Source organism: Ambystoma mexicanum, chromosome 5q (genome assembly GCF_040938575.1).
Source record: "Ambystoma mexicanum isolate Mex_15411 chromosome 5q, UKY_AmexF1_1, whole genome shotgun sequence".
NCBI lineage: Eukaryota > Metazoa > Chordata > Amphibia > Caudata > Ambystomatidae > Ambystoma > Ambystoma mexicanum.
The window spans coordinates 1221342291-1221355098 of NC_090933.1; the positions used below are offsets into that span (position 1 = coordinate 1221342291).

Below are 12808 nucleotides of genomic sequence, written 5' to 3' on the forward strand. Positions count from 1 at the left end.
CTCCATGCTCTATTGTAAAAGTCTGCAACCAGTGGCTCTCCATGCTCTACTGCTAGAGTTGGCAGCCTACAGCTCTCTATGCTCTACTGCAAAAGTCTGCAAGCTGTAGCTCTCCATGCTCTACTGCATAGTCTGCAACCTGTGGTTCTCCATGCTCTACTGCTAGAGTTGATAGCCTGCGGCTCTCCATGCTCTACTGCAGGAATCAGCAGCCTGTGGCTCTCCATGCTCAACTGCAAGAGGCTGCAGCCTGTGGCTCTTTATGTTTTACTGCAAGTGCCTGCAGCCTGTGGCTCTCCATGCTCTACTGCAAGAGTCTTCAGCCTCTCGCTCTCCATGCTCTACTCCTAGAGTCGGCAGCCTGTGGCACCCCCTGCTATACTGCAAGAGTCTGCAGCCTGTAGCTCTCCATGCTCTACTGCTAGAGTCAGCAGCCTGTGACTCCCATGCTCTTCTGTAAGAGTCTGCAACCTGTGGCTCTCCATGCTCTACTGCAAGAGTCAGCACCCTGTTGCTCTCCATGCTCCACTGCAAGAGGCTGCAACCAGCCATGCTCTACTGCAAGATTCTGCAGGCTGTGGATCTCCATGCTCTACTACAGGAGTCTGTAACCTTCCAACCCTATTATGCATCCTAGATTCCATTACAACCAGAAACGTATCAGCAAGGATTGAGAACTTCAAGGCCCATCATTGACCGATCAGTATCCTCCCTTGGTGGAAACGCAAGTTTCATGTATTCACACTTAAGATGAAAAAATATGTCCATACAGTGCTCTGTGTGTGATCCAATCATGTTTATGGTGTCCAGCAATGTGTTCCAAACCATTAATAATTGACCCCTATTAAATGGACCCTGATAGGCAGGCCAGTCACAATGGAATGGCCTTGTGTGATTAAAGTGCTGGTAAAATTAAGGATGACTCTTCTACTGCTGCCCAACGTTTAAGGCACAGGATTTATTAATCTCCTGGATTACAAGCTAGAGGAACTGGCTCGAGAAAATGCATTGCCTCAAAAAACTGAAAAGTCCAACAATGTACCAAAAGTGCACTGCTTTATTTTGAGAGCTCTCACACATGGATTAAGCAATGGACAATACAGCATTCTCCAAAACTCTCTCACCGATTGCAAGCTTGTCCAGGCATTTTAAGGTACAGTGACATCACAAATAATGATATATTCTCCAAAACCTAAGGATGATTGTGATTGGTTAGTAAGATGGATTACATATATAAAATATAGGGTAATAGTACCTGCCACATGTTGCAACTACAGATATTTCAGGTTAGTGTACTGCGATTGTGTGGTGCAACAAAGGGTGAGCTTAAAGTGAAGGATGAATAAGGATTGGCTAGAGAGAATCTTCTCAGCTGTGGTGCTTTGGAAAGTTACCAGCAAAGTGCAACTATTCAAGATTATTCAAGGAAGTGAGAACACACCGAAGGTGTTGCGTGTTCCGAACATGAAGGCCTTGAGACAGAACATTAAGTTTTGAACCTGGTATTGCTGCTGTATCTTCTTGCCTTTGGCTGCATGGGAACAGCTGCCTTAGCCTGGCTGGAATTAATAGGCGTTGTCTCCTAGGTTCAGAGCACATGTGCAGGGACCACAAATTTGATTTCTCCTGCCTGCATTTATGAAGATGTTCAGCTTTCATTCACACAGGTGTCCTTTCTCGTCTGCTAATATGAAACCTTTCCTTCTCGGTGTCCTAGGCTTTATGCACACTGGATGCACTGGAAGCCTGGTTGGCTCATCTCTGAGAAATTAACATGTCAGCCTCTCTCTGTATTCTCAAGTCCTTTTAGCACCTTCCACTCACTTCAACGCACTTATGGCTTCCACCTTGATATACATGGCCGCCTATGTTAGTTGCATTTAGCATCAGAAAGCAGTATTCTTGTGCAACTTGTGGTTATTGCATAGCGAGAGTGTGCCTGTCCTCTAAGTGAGTCATGAGCATGTTCTTCGTGTCTGCAGGTAATTTAATATAAAGTGTTTGAGTAGCTTCATGCAGGGATGCATATGTGTTTCACGTCTAAAGCATCTATGTCATAGTCTCCATCGTGATGTTGTCAGCTTCTACATGGTCTCAGTCATTGACTGCACACCTGTATCTCTAGTGACATCATTATGATAGGGTCTGAAGGGCTGTCTAAGTGAATAGCATTTCTCCCACCTCTTGTACATCGATGATGGAGGTGAAGGGACCAGGAACGATGTTCACCATTCATTTCTCTGCCACTGAGGAAAGAGTTGGATAGTTGCAACAAGGGCCACGTTTTAGACTCCCTCTTCATGTACATAACATTTTACATGTCAGGGAAATTGCATTGACTTTTCAATTGCCATATCTGTTGCAGAAGAAAAGATCACTGCTGTTGGGAGCTGAGAGAACAGTGATGTGCTAATCCTGCTATGTTGAGGAGTACTCATTAGGAAGCACTTTCTGTCTGTGTGCTGGTTAGAGTCTAGGGAAATTGTACATGGGTAATGACCTATTGCCTAGTAATGACATTCATCCTACAAGCATGGGAAGGTTTGGCAATGCAACGTGGTGACGTGTGGTCAACATATGAGCATCTGAGGCTCTTTTTTGATTTATTCTGAAAGTGTGACGTGGACGAGGGAGCATGGCAGTGGTGACTGAGTTGATTAATGTCATGTAATATGGCATTTGTACTGTGCCTATCCCCATTGGTATGTTCTCAAAGCTCTGCAGGTGAACCCCCACAGGGACTTAAGTCCATGGTATGGGAGTTTTGCCAAAGGTGTTTAGAATGTGTTTGTGCATTTAACCAACACGAAGGTATGTAGGGGTGCCCAAGCCCCTGCTAGCAACCCATGTCGAGCTGGCTTGTGGATGGGTGCTTTGAGGTTGTCGATGAAGGTACGCGAGCGTCCAGGCGACTTATTATGTGTCCAGCTAGAATTCGTGTCATGCGACAAAACGACTAAGGAGGTCAGTTGTTGAAGTACCTGTCCGGCGTGGTAGGTTATTTGGGATCATGTAGTGTTCAGTGGGTCCCTCATTACTCCAGATGTCCTTATGGTTATTGTCAATTGTTGCAGCTGGATTTACAGCAGTACAGGTGTGTGTTTTGCAGGGCATTCAAGAGTTGAAACCAAAAGATAGTCCTGAATAACAGGTCTTCCAAAAGCTTGCGACTGAGAGCAAAGCCGCAGTAAATACGAAACTTACCTCTGTGTGCACGCGGAAGAGGATTTACTGGACCACACTAGATTCCAATCATCCATTGTTAAGGGGATTCATTGTAATTCAGCAGGCATCCTTCTTTGAACATTTTTGATTAAAAATGTGTAGTGAAAAGTGCATTGTACTGACAAATGGTCTTATCTTGCACACTTTGGCAATTCAGTCTGCGAAATGGATATAGTGTGATGCAAAAGGAACCATATTACGTAAAGGTTTAGCACCAGTGCAAAACATTGAATACATCCGCTGCTCCCTCTTTGCTACTTCTGTAAAGAAAAATGCTGCAATCTGGCAGTGCCCGCACCGCTCCATGTTGCATAAGGTGACACAATGAGTCCGAAAATGATGCAACCCCATTTTGAACTATGTTTACTCCTTGGGTAACAGGGAATGGATCCAGTCCATTATGCGTCAATTTCCAAGATGGAAGGTCTTTGGAAACAAATCTATTCTGTTCTTGGTTCCTTGGTGTTGAACAGGATCGTTTTGTTTCCCTTTGCCCTGGATAAAAAAAAAGAACTCTTGTGATAGGGTCGAGTGTGGAAATGAATGTGTGCGGGTTACATTGAATGCTGGAATGGCTTCAACGTAGATATGATGACTCCCCACTTGTTTACACTCTAGAAAATCAGCGTTAAACTTGGCAGCCACAGCTTAGTGGCTCTACATGCCATCAGTGTGGCACTCATCAGGTCTGAATGCCCACTGTGTCTCTTTTAGACCTGGCTCATCACAGTCGTTCATGCGACGTTGTATTCGGCTCTTGGTGGAATTCTCTAGTAATGTAAATGTCATTTACTGTTTTTCTCACCATCTTTCTCCTTCTCTTCAGATGCCATCTCAAACATCACCCACCTCACATTGCCATTGAGTGCCACAGCTGTTGCCATTGTGTCTGCTGAAGTGGATTTTTGTATTGTGACTCACTGTTTCCTTAATTTGCGTTTGTACCACATTTTGCGCTGTGCTTGTGAAGAAAATGTGATTTTAACACTGTAATGTATTGTACTGTGTTGTGCCGTAAGCTGGAGTCCTCCATTCATCCACAAGGCAGGGCAGGGGCAGCATCAGCCATCACAACTGGCGTCCAGCACACCACGTATCAAGCTGCTTTCTGAGAACCACCGCTAGATGCGGGACCAAGGCATTACTGTGCCCTGTGTTCATTTAGTGGGTGGTGTCTTCTGGGACAGTCAATAGGGGTGCCAACCTCTTGTGCTTTCCTGCTGAGTCTTGCCATTAGGTCTTTGATTTCCATTACACGTGCTACCATACGAATCTACAACCTGCAGCTCCCCCATATGTTTCACACTGCATCTCCTATGACCTCTCACTACTGGCTTTGCTCACTAGGGCTAATGGGAGTTGTAGTCCAAAACATCTGGAGAGCCAAAGGTTGAAGAGCCCTGTAGCTACCACCAGATGGTGTTGGGAGGCAGCTGGGCCTGGGACGGATGTTTGGCATCCGAAGAGCATTGTCCATTCAGTGACTGTAACTCTTCCCAGTGTAATAGACAGAACACTGCACTGCTGGACGCGATTAGAAACAGCACATTGCTGCTCTGCACATGCCCAGAAAGTTCCAAAACCTTCCGGATGAGCACAATCTTGCCAATTTCCTCCGGCGCATGGTAGAATCCGAGGAATGCTTTCTAGGTTTGGGTTAATTACTTCAAATATTTTTGGTCGTTGAAGAATTGGTCGCAATTTTATTTTTTTTTGATAGCTACATTTTGCTGCATATATATGTCAGGGGATACCGCCCGCAGCTCCCCCCTTAAACCCTTTACATTCATTACATCTCTATAACCACCCCCCCACATATATATGTGGCAAAATGCACAAAATAAATTGCAAACAATTTGTCAATGTCAAAATTGGACACACAGTAATCAATATATCCCGTTTTTTGAACATTCTGCCCAGGTTCGTTTTCTGACCTGAACTACAGTCCACTATGTGCTTTGCTAAAGATATTCCAACCCTCCCAACTGATTGTATCCTAAATTATTTAATGATAAACTAGTTGTATGCATTGAATTAAGATTGACCAATTAACTTTGATCCACTGTGCTTGCAAGAAAATAATATTCCATCCTGCCTTTGATGGCCAGAGGTAATTCTGTAGCCCTAGGAAAGCAAACATCTCCAAAACTGTCCCCAAAATCAAACAGACAACTTATAATAAAACACATGAAAACATTGCTTCAAAGCTGTGGCCCCACCAGTTTTCTCAGCATATCATGTCACTCTGTTCTCTTTCATTATTTATGTTTTCGCAAAATGTTTCACCCCATTTCATCTATAAAACCTGATCCTTTGAAGCTGTACTATTTAAAGGCAGTTGAGCCAGTATGGAGGACGCATCAAAGTGCATCTGTTTTCCATGTCAAACCCTGCGCCGTCCTGGCAGTGCCACCCTATTCACTCGCATCAGGCATTATGAAATAATTAGGGGTTTCTACACATTGAGATGTTTAAAACTCTGCTCTTCTGGCGGAAATCATTAGCGCACTGCTCTAGCTGGTCCCACACCTGTTACGGAACAGATCATATTCAATGCTTTGAGATGTATAAACATCTTCCCTTCTGGCTGAAATCATTTCTACTCTACTCTGGCTGGTCCCACACCTGTTATGGAACATATTATATGCAATTCTTTGAGATGTTTGAACGTCTTCCCTTCTGACTGAAATCATTCGTACACTACTCTGGCTGGTCCCATACATGTTAAGGAATAGGTTATATTCAATGCTTTGAGATGTTTAAACGTCTTCACTTCTGGCTGAAATCATTTGTACACTACTCGGGCTGGTCCCACACCTGTTATGGAACCGATTGTATACAATGCTTTGAGATGTTGAAACGTCTTCCCTTCTGGTTGAAATCATTTGTAAACTAATCTGGCTGGTCCCACACCTGTTACGGAAGACATTCAATGCAATGCTTCGAGATTTTTAAACGTCTTCCTTCCGGCTGAAATCATTTGTACGGTACTCACACTGGTCCCATACCTGTTACTGACCAGATTATATTCAATGCTTTGAGATGTATAAACGTCTTCCCTTCTGGCTAAAATCATTCATACAATACTCTGGCTGGTCCCACACCGGTTCTGGGACAGATTACATGCAATGCTTTTAGAAAATGTCTCCCCTTCTGGCTGAAATCATTCGTACACTACTCTGGCTGGTCCCACACCGGTTCTGGGACAGATTACATGCAATGCTTTTAGAAAATGTCTCCCCTTCTGGCTGAAATCATTCGTACACTACTCTGGCTGGTCCCACACCGGTTCTGGGACAGATTACATGCAATGCTTTTAGAAAATGTCTCCCCTTCTGGCTGAAATCATTCGTACACTACTCTGGCTGGTCTCACACCTATTACTTAACAGATGCAATTGAATACATTGGTTCTAGACCTGGGAACTAGCTGGTCCACACTAAGGAGTACACCCTCCCCATACTCTTCATACATTCTTTCAGTCTTGGTGCAGGCATCGTCTAGGACACAGAAGAACCTTTGGATGGGGAGCGCTTCTCCATTTGTGCTAGGGTGCCATCAGTTACATTCCAACACTGCATGCACATTGTGATAGGGCCTCATTGGTGGCAATCCGTCACTGCATGTACTTTGTGATGGGTCTCATTAGTAATATTGACATTATGTCACTGCATGCACTTTGTGAAAGGGTTCCTTAGATTGCATTCCATCACTGCATGCACCTTGTGATAGGGTCCCTTTGAGAACATTGCAGCACTGCATGCACTTTGTAATAGGGCCTCATTGGTGGCAATCCGTCACTACATGTACTTTGTGATACGGTGCCTTGGATGACATTCCATCACTGCATGCAGTTTGTTGAAGGGGGTGCCTTAGATGACATTCTGGCACTGCATGGACTTTGTGATAGGTTTCCATTGGTGGCATTCCGTCACTCTGGGCGCTTTGTGAAAGGGTCCCATTTGGTGGCATTGCACCACTACATGCACGTTGTGATGGTGCATGCACTTTGTGATGGGGTGCCACTGACGACATTCTTACAGTGCATGCACTTCGTAATAGGATTTCCAAATAGCGTTATACAGTTAATTGGGTTTAGGTTATTATACAGGGTTGTTCCTTTCTGTGCATATATTTTCTGATGAATGCCAGCCATGCTGCTCACTCTTTGTAGGGGAACCGCACCATGTTTTATTTGTTTCACAATACGCTCCTTCTCTAGTAGAACTGCCCTGAAAGTCTTCATGTGTGGTGCTTTAAAATATATCTAGGTGAGATAGTCACATGCACATAGTCATTATGCAAACCTGCCTCCCTCAGCATTTTCTGCCTCGATACACAGGCGCTGATAGATCCTCCTCTTCAAGGAATGGCTCCTCGTTACCACTAAGCTCCCACCCACACCCCTCACTCCTGCACCCAAACCTGAAGACAGCATCTGGCCTCCATCCTCTTGAAGAACAACAGGAAATCCTGGAGAAATCCAGTGCAGAGTGTTTGTACACAGTAGAGTAACCAATAAACACAAGATTCTCTAGGATGCCTACATGGAACCCAGCAGGCAGGACACACACAAATGAATTGCACTAATATGTAATTCCTTTTGTGCTTGGAGTCCCTAATGACATCCGTGCACAATGTGTGCCCGACATCAGCTTTCATGTTAGTCTTGATAGTGGGTGCCTCTCGTTAAAGTCTGCATGAGACCCCTAGATTTTAGGAAGTCCTAGAGCTTCTTTCCATGCCTTCATCTTCCACATGACAACTATGCGATCCCTTCATTGGAAAGAAGACCCCCCATCAAGAACTCTTCTACCTTTCCTCTATGTTTATGAACATCTTGGCCTCACACAAAAATCCCACACCAGGTCAGAATTGCAGCTCTGCAAAATATAAACTTAATATTATATTACATACTACATTATGATATATATATATATATATATATATATATATATATATATATATATATATAATATTTTATTATCTATCTAATTTTCAGATAGTATATTTTTCTCCATTCAATGCCAGTTAAACACATCTTAGAGCGGAATCGAAAAAAGTCGCACGGCGTATCATTCAGCAACATTGCACTTCCTTAGGGCACCGTTTTTTATGCTATATTCAACGAGTGTCCATTTTCATAACAGCATTTTATATTGAGCTGCATGCCAGGTATATCTGTTTCATACCACTTATCAACAGGTGTTACTAATCAACAGCAATATTACCCACATTTTGTGGGACCCAATTTGGGCATTGAAAGGATGAAGGCATCAGTTGTCCAGAATCAATATCAAACCCTTGCCCGAGCAGCAGCTCCTCCTCTTTCAAAACGCATGTAATATGTGTATAGTGATATGCGCTACCTAAATCTAGCCTGGGTATTATTCCTTCAGTGCATGCCTGAGTAGCCCTACGCATTAGCATGCTCACCTACTCTGGTGAATGCCCAAGGACATGCATTAGGTGTTGCGCGCTGCAGTGAGGGTTCGGTTCTTCTACTTTGTTTCTTCTGCCTCCCTTTACCTCTTGTAGCCCATGATCTCCGCTTCCAAGGACTGTCTCTGGGGAAGGCAATGAAAGTGGAAATGCTGAAATATGATTTAAATAGAATAGGATAATATTGTAATAATATTGTACACCCATTCAATTAAACCAGTTGAGGCACGGCCATTTTGTTCTAAATAATTCAAAACCGATTTCTAGTTAATTTACCCGAAAATACACAGAAACCCTTAGCAAGGTTATTCAGATAACAAGTCAAAGCAGTTGGTTGAAGTGTAACACAGAGTTTAAAACATGTGAGGAATTAAAAACTTTAATGTATGCTTCTCCCAGAATTCCATTAGGCACTCTTGCTATAAGTTTCAGTAGAAGGGTTGTGGGATGAACACTCATAGACGCCAAGAAAACCTCCTGAACTTGGTTATCTGAAGAACATGGCTGAGGCACTGAGAAGGTGGTCACATCTTGCGGCTGCCCCTGAGACAACTGCTAAGTTTGTTCAAGGATGAAGGAGGTCTCCAGCTGTACCTATTTGCTTCAAATAACAAGCACAAGGATTTTTTCGGAAAATATAAGTATCATTTTAGCTAATCGTACTAGTTTCTACCTGAGGCTCAAAGGTGGGGTTTGGAAGCTGCCATGGTGGACTTTCAACCCAACGTCATTCAGTTTGGAGAATTGCGTCACTGATTGTCTGCTGTGTGATCCGTCCGGTAGGTGCAGGATGCCGTGAAGTGCCGAGTGGTCGACCGCCAGGAAGAGGGCAATGGAGACTCTGGTGGTTCCTTTCAGAACGGACATGCACAGTTAATGGTAGGACAAAGAGCCACTCATTATTTGTAGCAGAAATAGGCATTTTAGTCTGTGCCACATTGACTACTCCTTTTGCCTCTGCATATCTCTTCATATGAGGATGAGAGTCAGACTGTGTTCCTTGTCTCCTAATAGGCTTTAGGTATTCTGGTCTGGATCACACAAGGTTAACAGTCATCGTTAATGGTACCGGTGACCGTTAACCCTTACCGCCTTACTACGAGGTCCCTTTGCGGGTTGGAGACTTTAACGCCTGCTTTTTGCAGGCGTTAAAAACCAACCCGCAAAGGGACCAGGGAGCTAATTACGGTACCGCAATTTGCGGTGCCGTAATTAGCACCTTCCCCATTCCCATTATGCCCTATGGGGCAAAAATGGGAATGGGGAAGGGCAATGGGGGAAGGGGGGATTACCACCCCACCAACCTTGGAATAGGGCGGTAATTCACCTTTCCACCAAGGCGGTGCCGGTATTTTACCACATTGGGCCAAGGTGCTAATAGCACCTTGGTCCACCGCCGTCCGTGTAATGAGGCCCAATGTCTCTTGAGGTAAAGACCTTAGCAGTGCGTCTAGCGAATCTTCCGGCCTACTCATGTTGGAGCCAGTGATCCATAAACTCTCCACCCCTCCTTGACATTCCTCCCAAGCAATGTTTCCAGTATGAAAATATATGGATTCTGTGCATGCAACACAATGTAGCCATGCCTTCCTTCCATCCCAGTACTGGGTCATGCACTACCACTGCCCTCTGCATCCTCACAGCCTTCAGTTTTCAATGAGGAGATGACATGTTACTGAATACATATGTACTGAATCATGGCTTTAGCAATCTGGGCCAACACCATATTTACAATTGCATGCCTTTACATCAGTGCTAAGACTATCACTACTTCTTGGCATCTGTATTAAAAACATTGTTGTTGAAATATCTTTTTGATCAAACCAGGGTGGGACCCCACAGACCCTCTTCTTTTTGTCTAGTCCCTTCGCCTTTTCTCAATCGATCTCTTTTCTTAAACCGATATTTCAACAACAATATCTTTGCACCAATGGTTAGGCATACTGATGCTGTAGCACTGACATAAGGACAGGGAACTACACTTATATTTCATGTAACAGGAACAAGCTGAAGGATCCAGTGCTGAATCGGCATAATTTTTATCTCCAACACAGTGCTACTCCCTAGCTGGCATTTAGTAGGGACCTTTTGGAGTCGTACTCCTAGTTGAGTTAGTCTAGGGTTCTGATGTCTTTGAAATGCAATACCTCGAATTACTCAGAAATGCCTCACTCTGCAAAACATGACAGTTTTTACAATATAAAAACAAAACTTTTTTCTAATAGAAATATGAAACTACTTTTTAAGAAATGGTATCATGTCAACTTTGATGCCTTGACAGCAAATATGTGCACCCGGAATTAACAAATTAAAGAATGTTATAGGCAGTGCTCCTGATAAGATTTGGAAGTGGGAGTATTTTACTCCCTATTTTTAAAAGTAGGGAGTGAAAATACTTTGTTAGGGAGTATGAATTGAAGTCCAGTTCCCAATGGGAGTATTTTATAAGTGAGTAAAAAAAATGTTCGAACTGGAAAATAAAAATGTTTTTGTGCTAATTATTTCTTTTAACTTTTTTTCATGTATATGAAACGGTACATGTTGAATTTTTCGGATCAGGCAGTAATAATAGTAGTTTCTTCCTTTGGTACTATGTGCACTGCTGGCCCAAACATATCCATGGAACTGTGTGGGTGAAAGCAGGGGCACAAGGTCCTACGTGTCAGCTTCCTGTTTTTTGTTGGGACTATTTGTACTCCCTATTTGTATTTTCTTTGAGTATTTGCCTATCTTTATGGAGTACAAGTGGCAGATACACCCCTTATCTGTAGGGCTGGTTATAGGTAAGGGATACTTAATCCTTAAAGTCCCTGGAAAAACCTGGGAATGCCCGTGGCTGTGATCTGATGTCTCAGATATTTTCAGAGTGTTTACCCAAAAAAAGAGGGGAAAACAAGCTTGAATGCACACTAAATGCACATTCGGCCTGGTATAAAAGATTGAATTCCATTATTCCGAACAAGTGGAGCAGCGGTTGCAGGGGTTTTCCCCGCTCCTGTAGTTTGGTATTATGGCCTGCGGGGGCTGCAGGGGTGTCCCCACGTACATTGGATGCCTAGCGGGGGACACAGAACAGAAATCCGTAAAAGCTCAATTTAAAATGCAAACAAGTGGCCTTTGCAATTTTGTAATTCAAGCTTTTTGTATTTGGTTTTTTAACATAGGTCAATTTTCAGATGCCTTGACATAAGTATTTTCCGCGATCTATAGCTTCCATGGTTTCTGAAGGTGGAGAACATGACTGACGCAATAATGGAGCTTTCCGGCAGGCTGAGCATCAGAATAGATTAATGAAGAGAGGTTGATGAGATCAAGTTAGACCGGTGTACGACCTTCTGTCCTGTTTCTCAAATATTGATATCTGTAAGGCACCATGTTATTAAACTATACATCACACTGTATACAGATGTGAGCCGAGTCAGGAACTGCAACGGTAAACGTTTGGACACAGTGCCGGTGAGTGAAGCCTGGTGTAAGGAATGAGAGGTCACACGTGGGGTGACGCATTCATGGGTTCTCAGTGAGGTGTTCTTCGATGCATTGAGAAGTGACCGTGCAGATGAGCTGGTAGGAACCCTCCCTATTTGGGGATTCCACATACATCATGGTGGTGCCTTACGAGTGATTCTAAACACCAAGCTGCAGCATACTGGAGGTGGTAGCTTGGGTACAAAGTGGACAAATGCCGAGCCATCAGGGGATGATGGGGAACTAAATCTGTCCCTAGGGAGGTTTTTCTAAGTATCCTCAGATTACACGGTGTGAGAAAGACAAACCACACCAAGCGAGGCTTGGGGATTTTCTGCCCAAAAAAGGTTTGAACCATCGGTTCAAATAGTGACTTTATGTATGCATCAAAAATGTGTTAAACAAAGAAAACACATAAACATTTGTTAAGATCAAGCAATAACATACTATAAGATTTATAACAAATGTGTGTGTGGCAAGATGGAAGAAAAGGGGTTTAGTGTCCGGGAGAGATTAAGAGGAAGGGAACACTAGGGAACTCCCAGGAGTGTCCTATTGGGTAGAGACCCTCTACGAAATCTCCAGAGTTCCCTCTAGGGCAGTCCTCCACTGAATGTCATTGTCTCGGGGCACATGCTTCTATAGATTAGGACATTAAGGGATGTGAGGTCTT

At 43.6% G+C, this 12808-nt stretch overlaps 1 protein-coding gene across 13 annotated transcripts in view; it reads left to right on the top strand.

Annotated features, from left to right (window-relative positions):
- Positions 1-12808, top strand: part of ADGRB1 (adhesion G protein-coupled receptor B1) — a 698686-nt gene that overhangs the window by 629579 nt on the left and 56299 nt on the right. For 11 of the 13 annotated variants that reach the window (XM_069621727.1, XM_069621729.1, XM_069621733.1 and 8 more), the window contains one exon: positions 9451-9546. The exons of the other annotated variants lie outside the window; for them this stretch is intronic. In XM_069621727.1, the coding sequence (XP_069477828.1) occupies positions 9451-9546 (96 nt within the window). The remainder of the gene's footprint in view (positions 1-9450; positions 9547-12808) is intronic. 13 annotated transcript variants of the gene reach the window in all.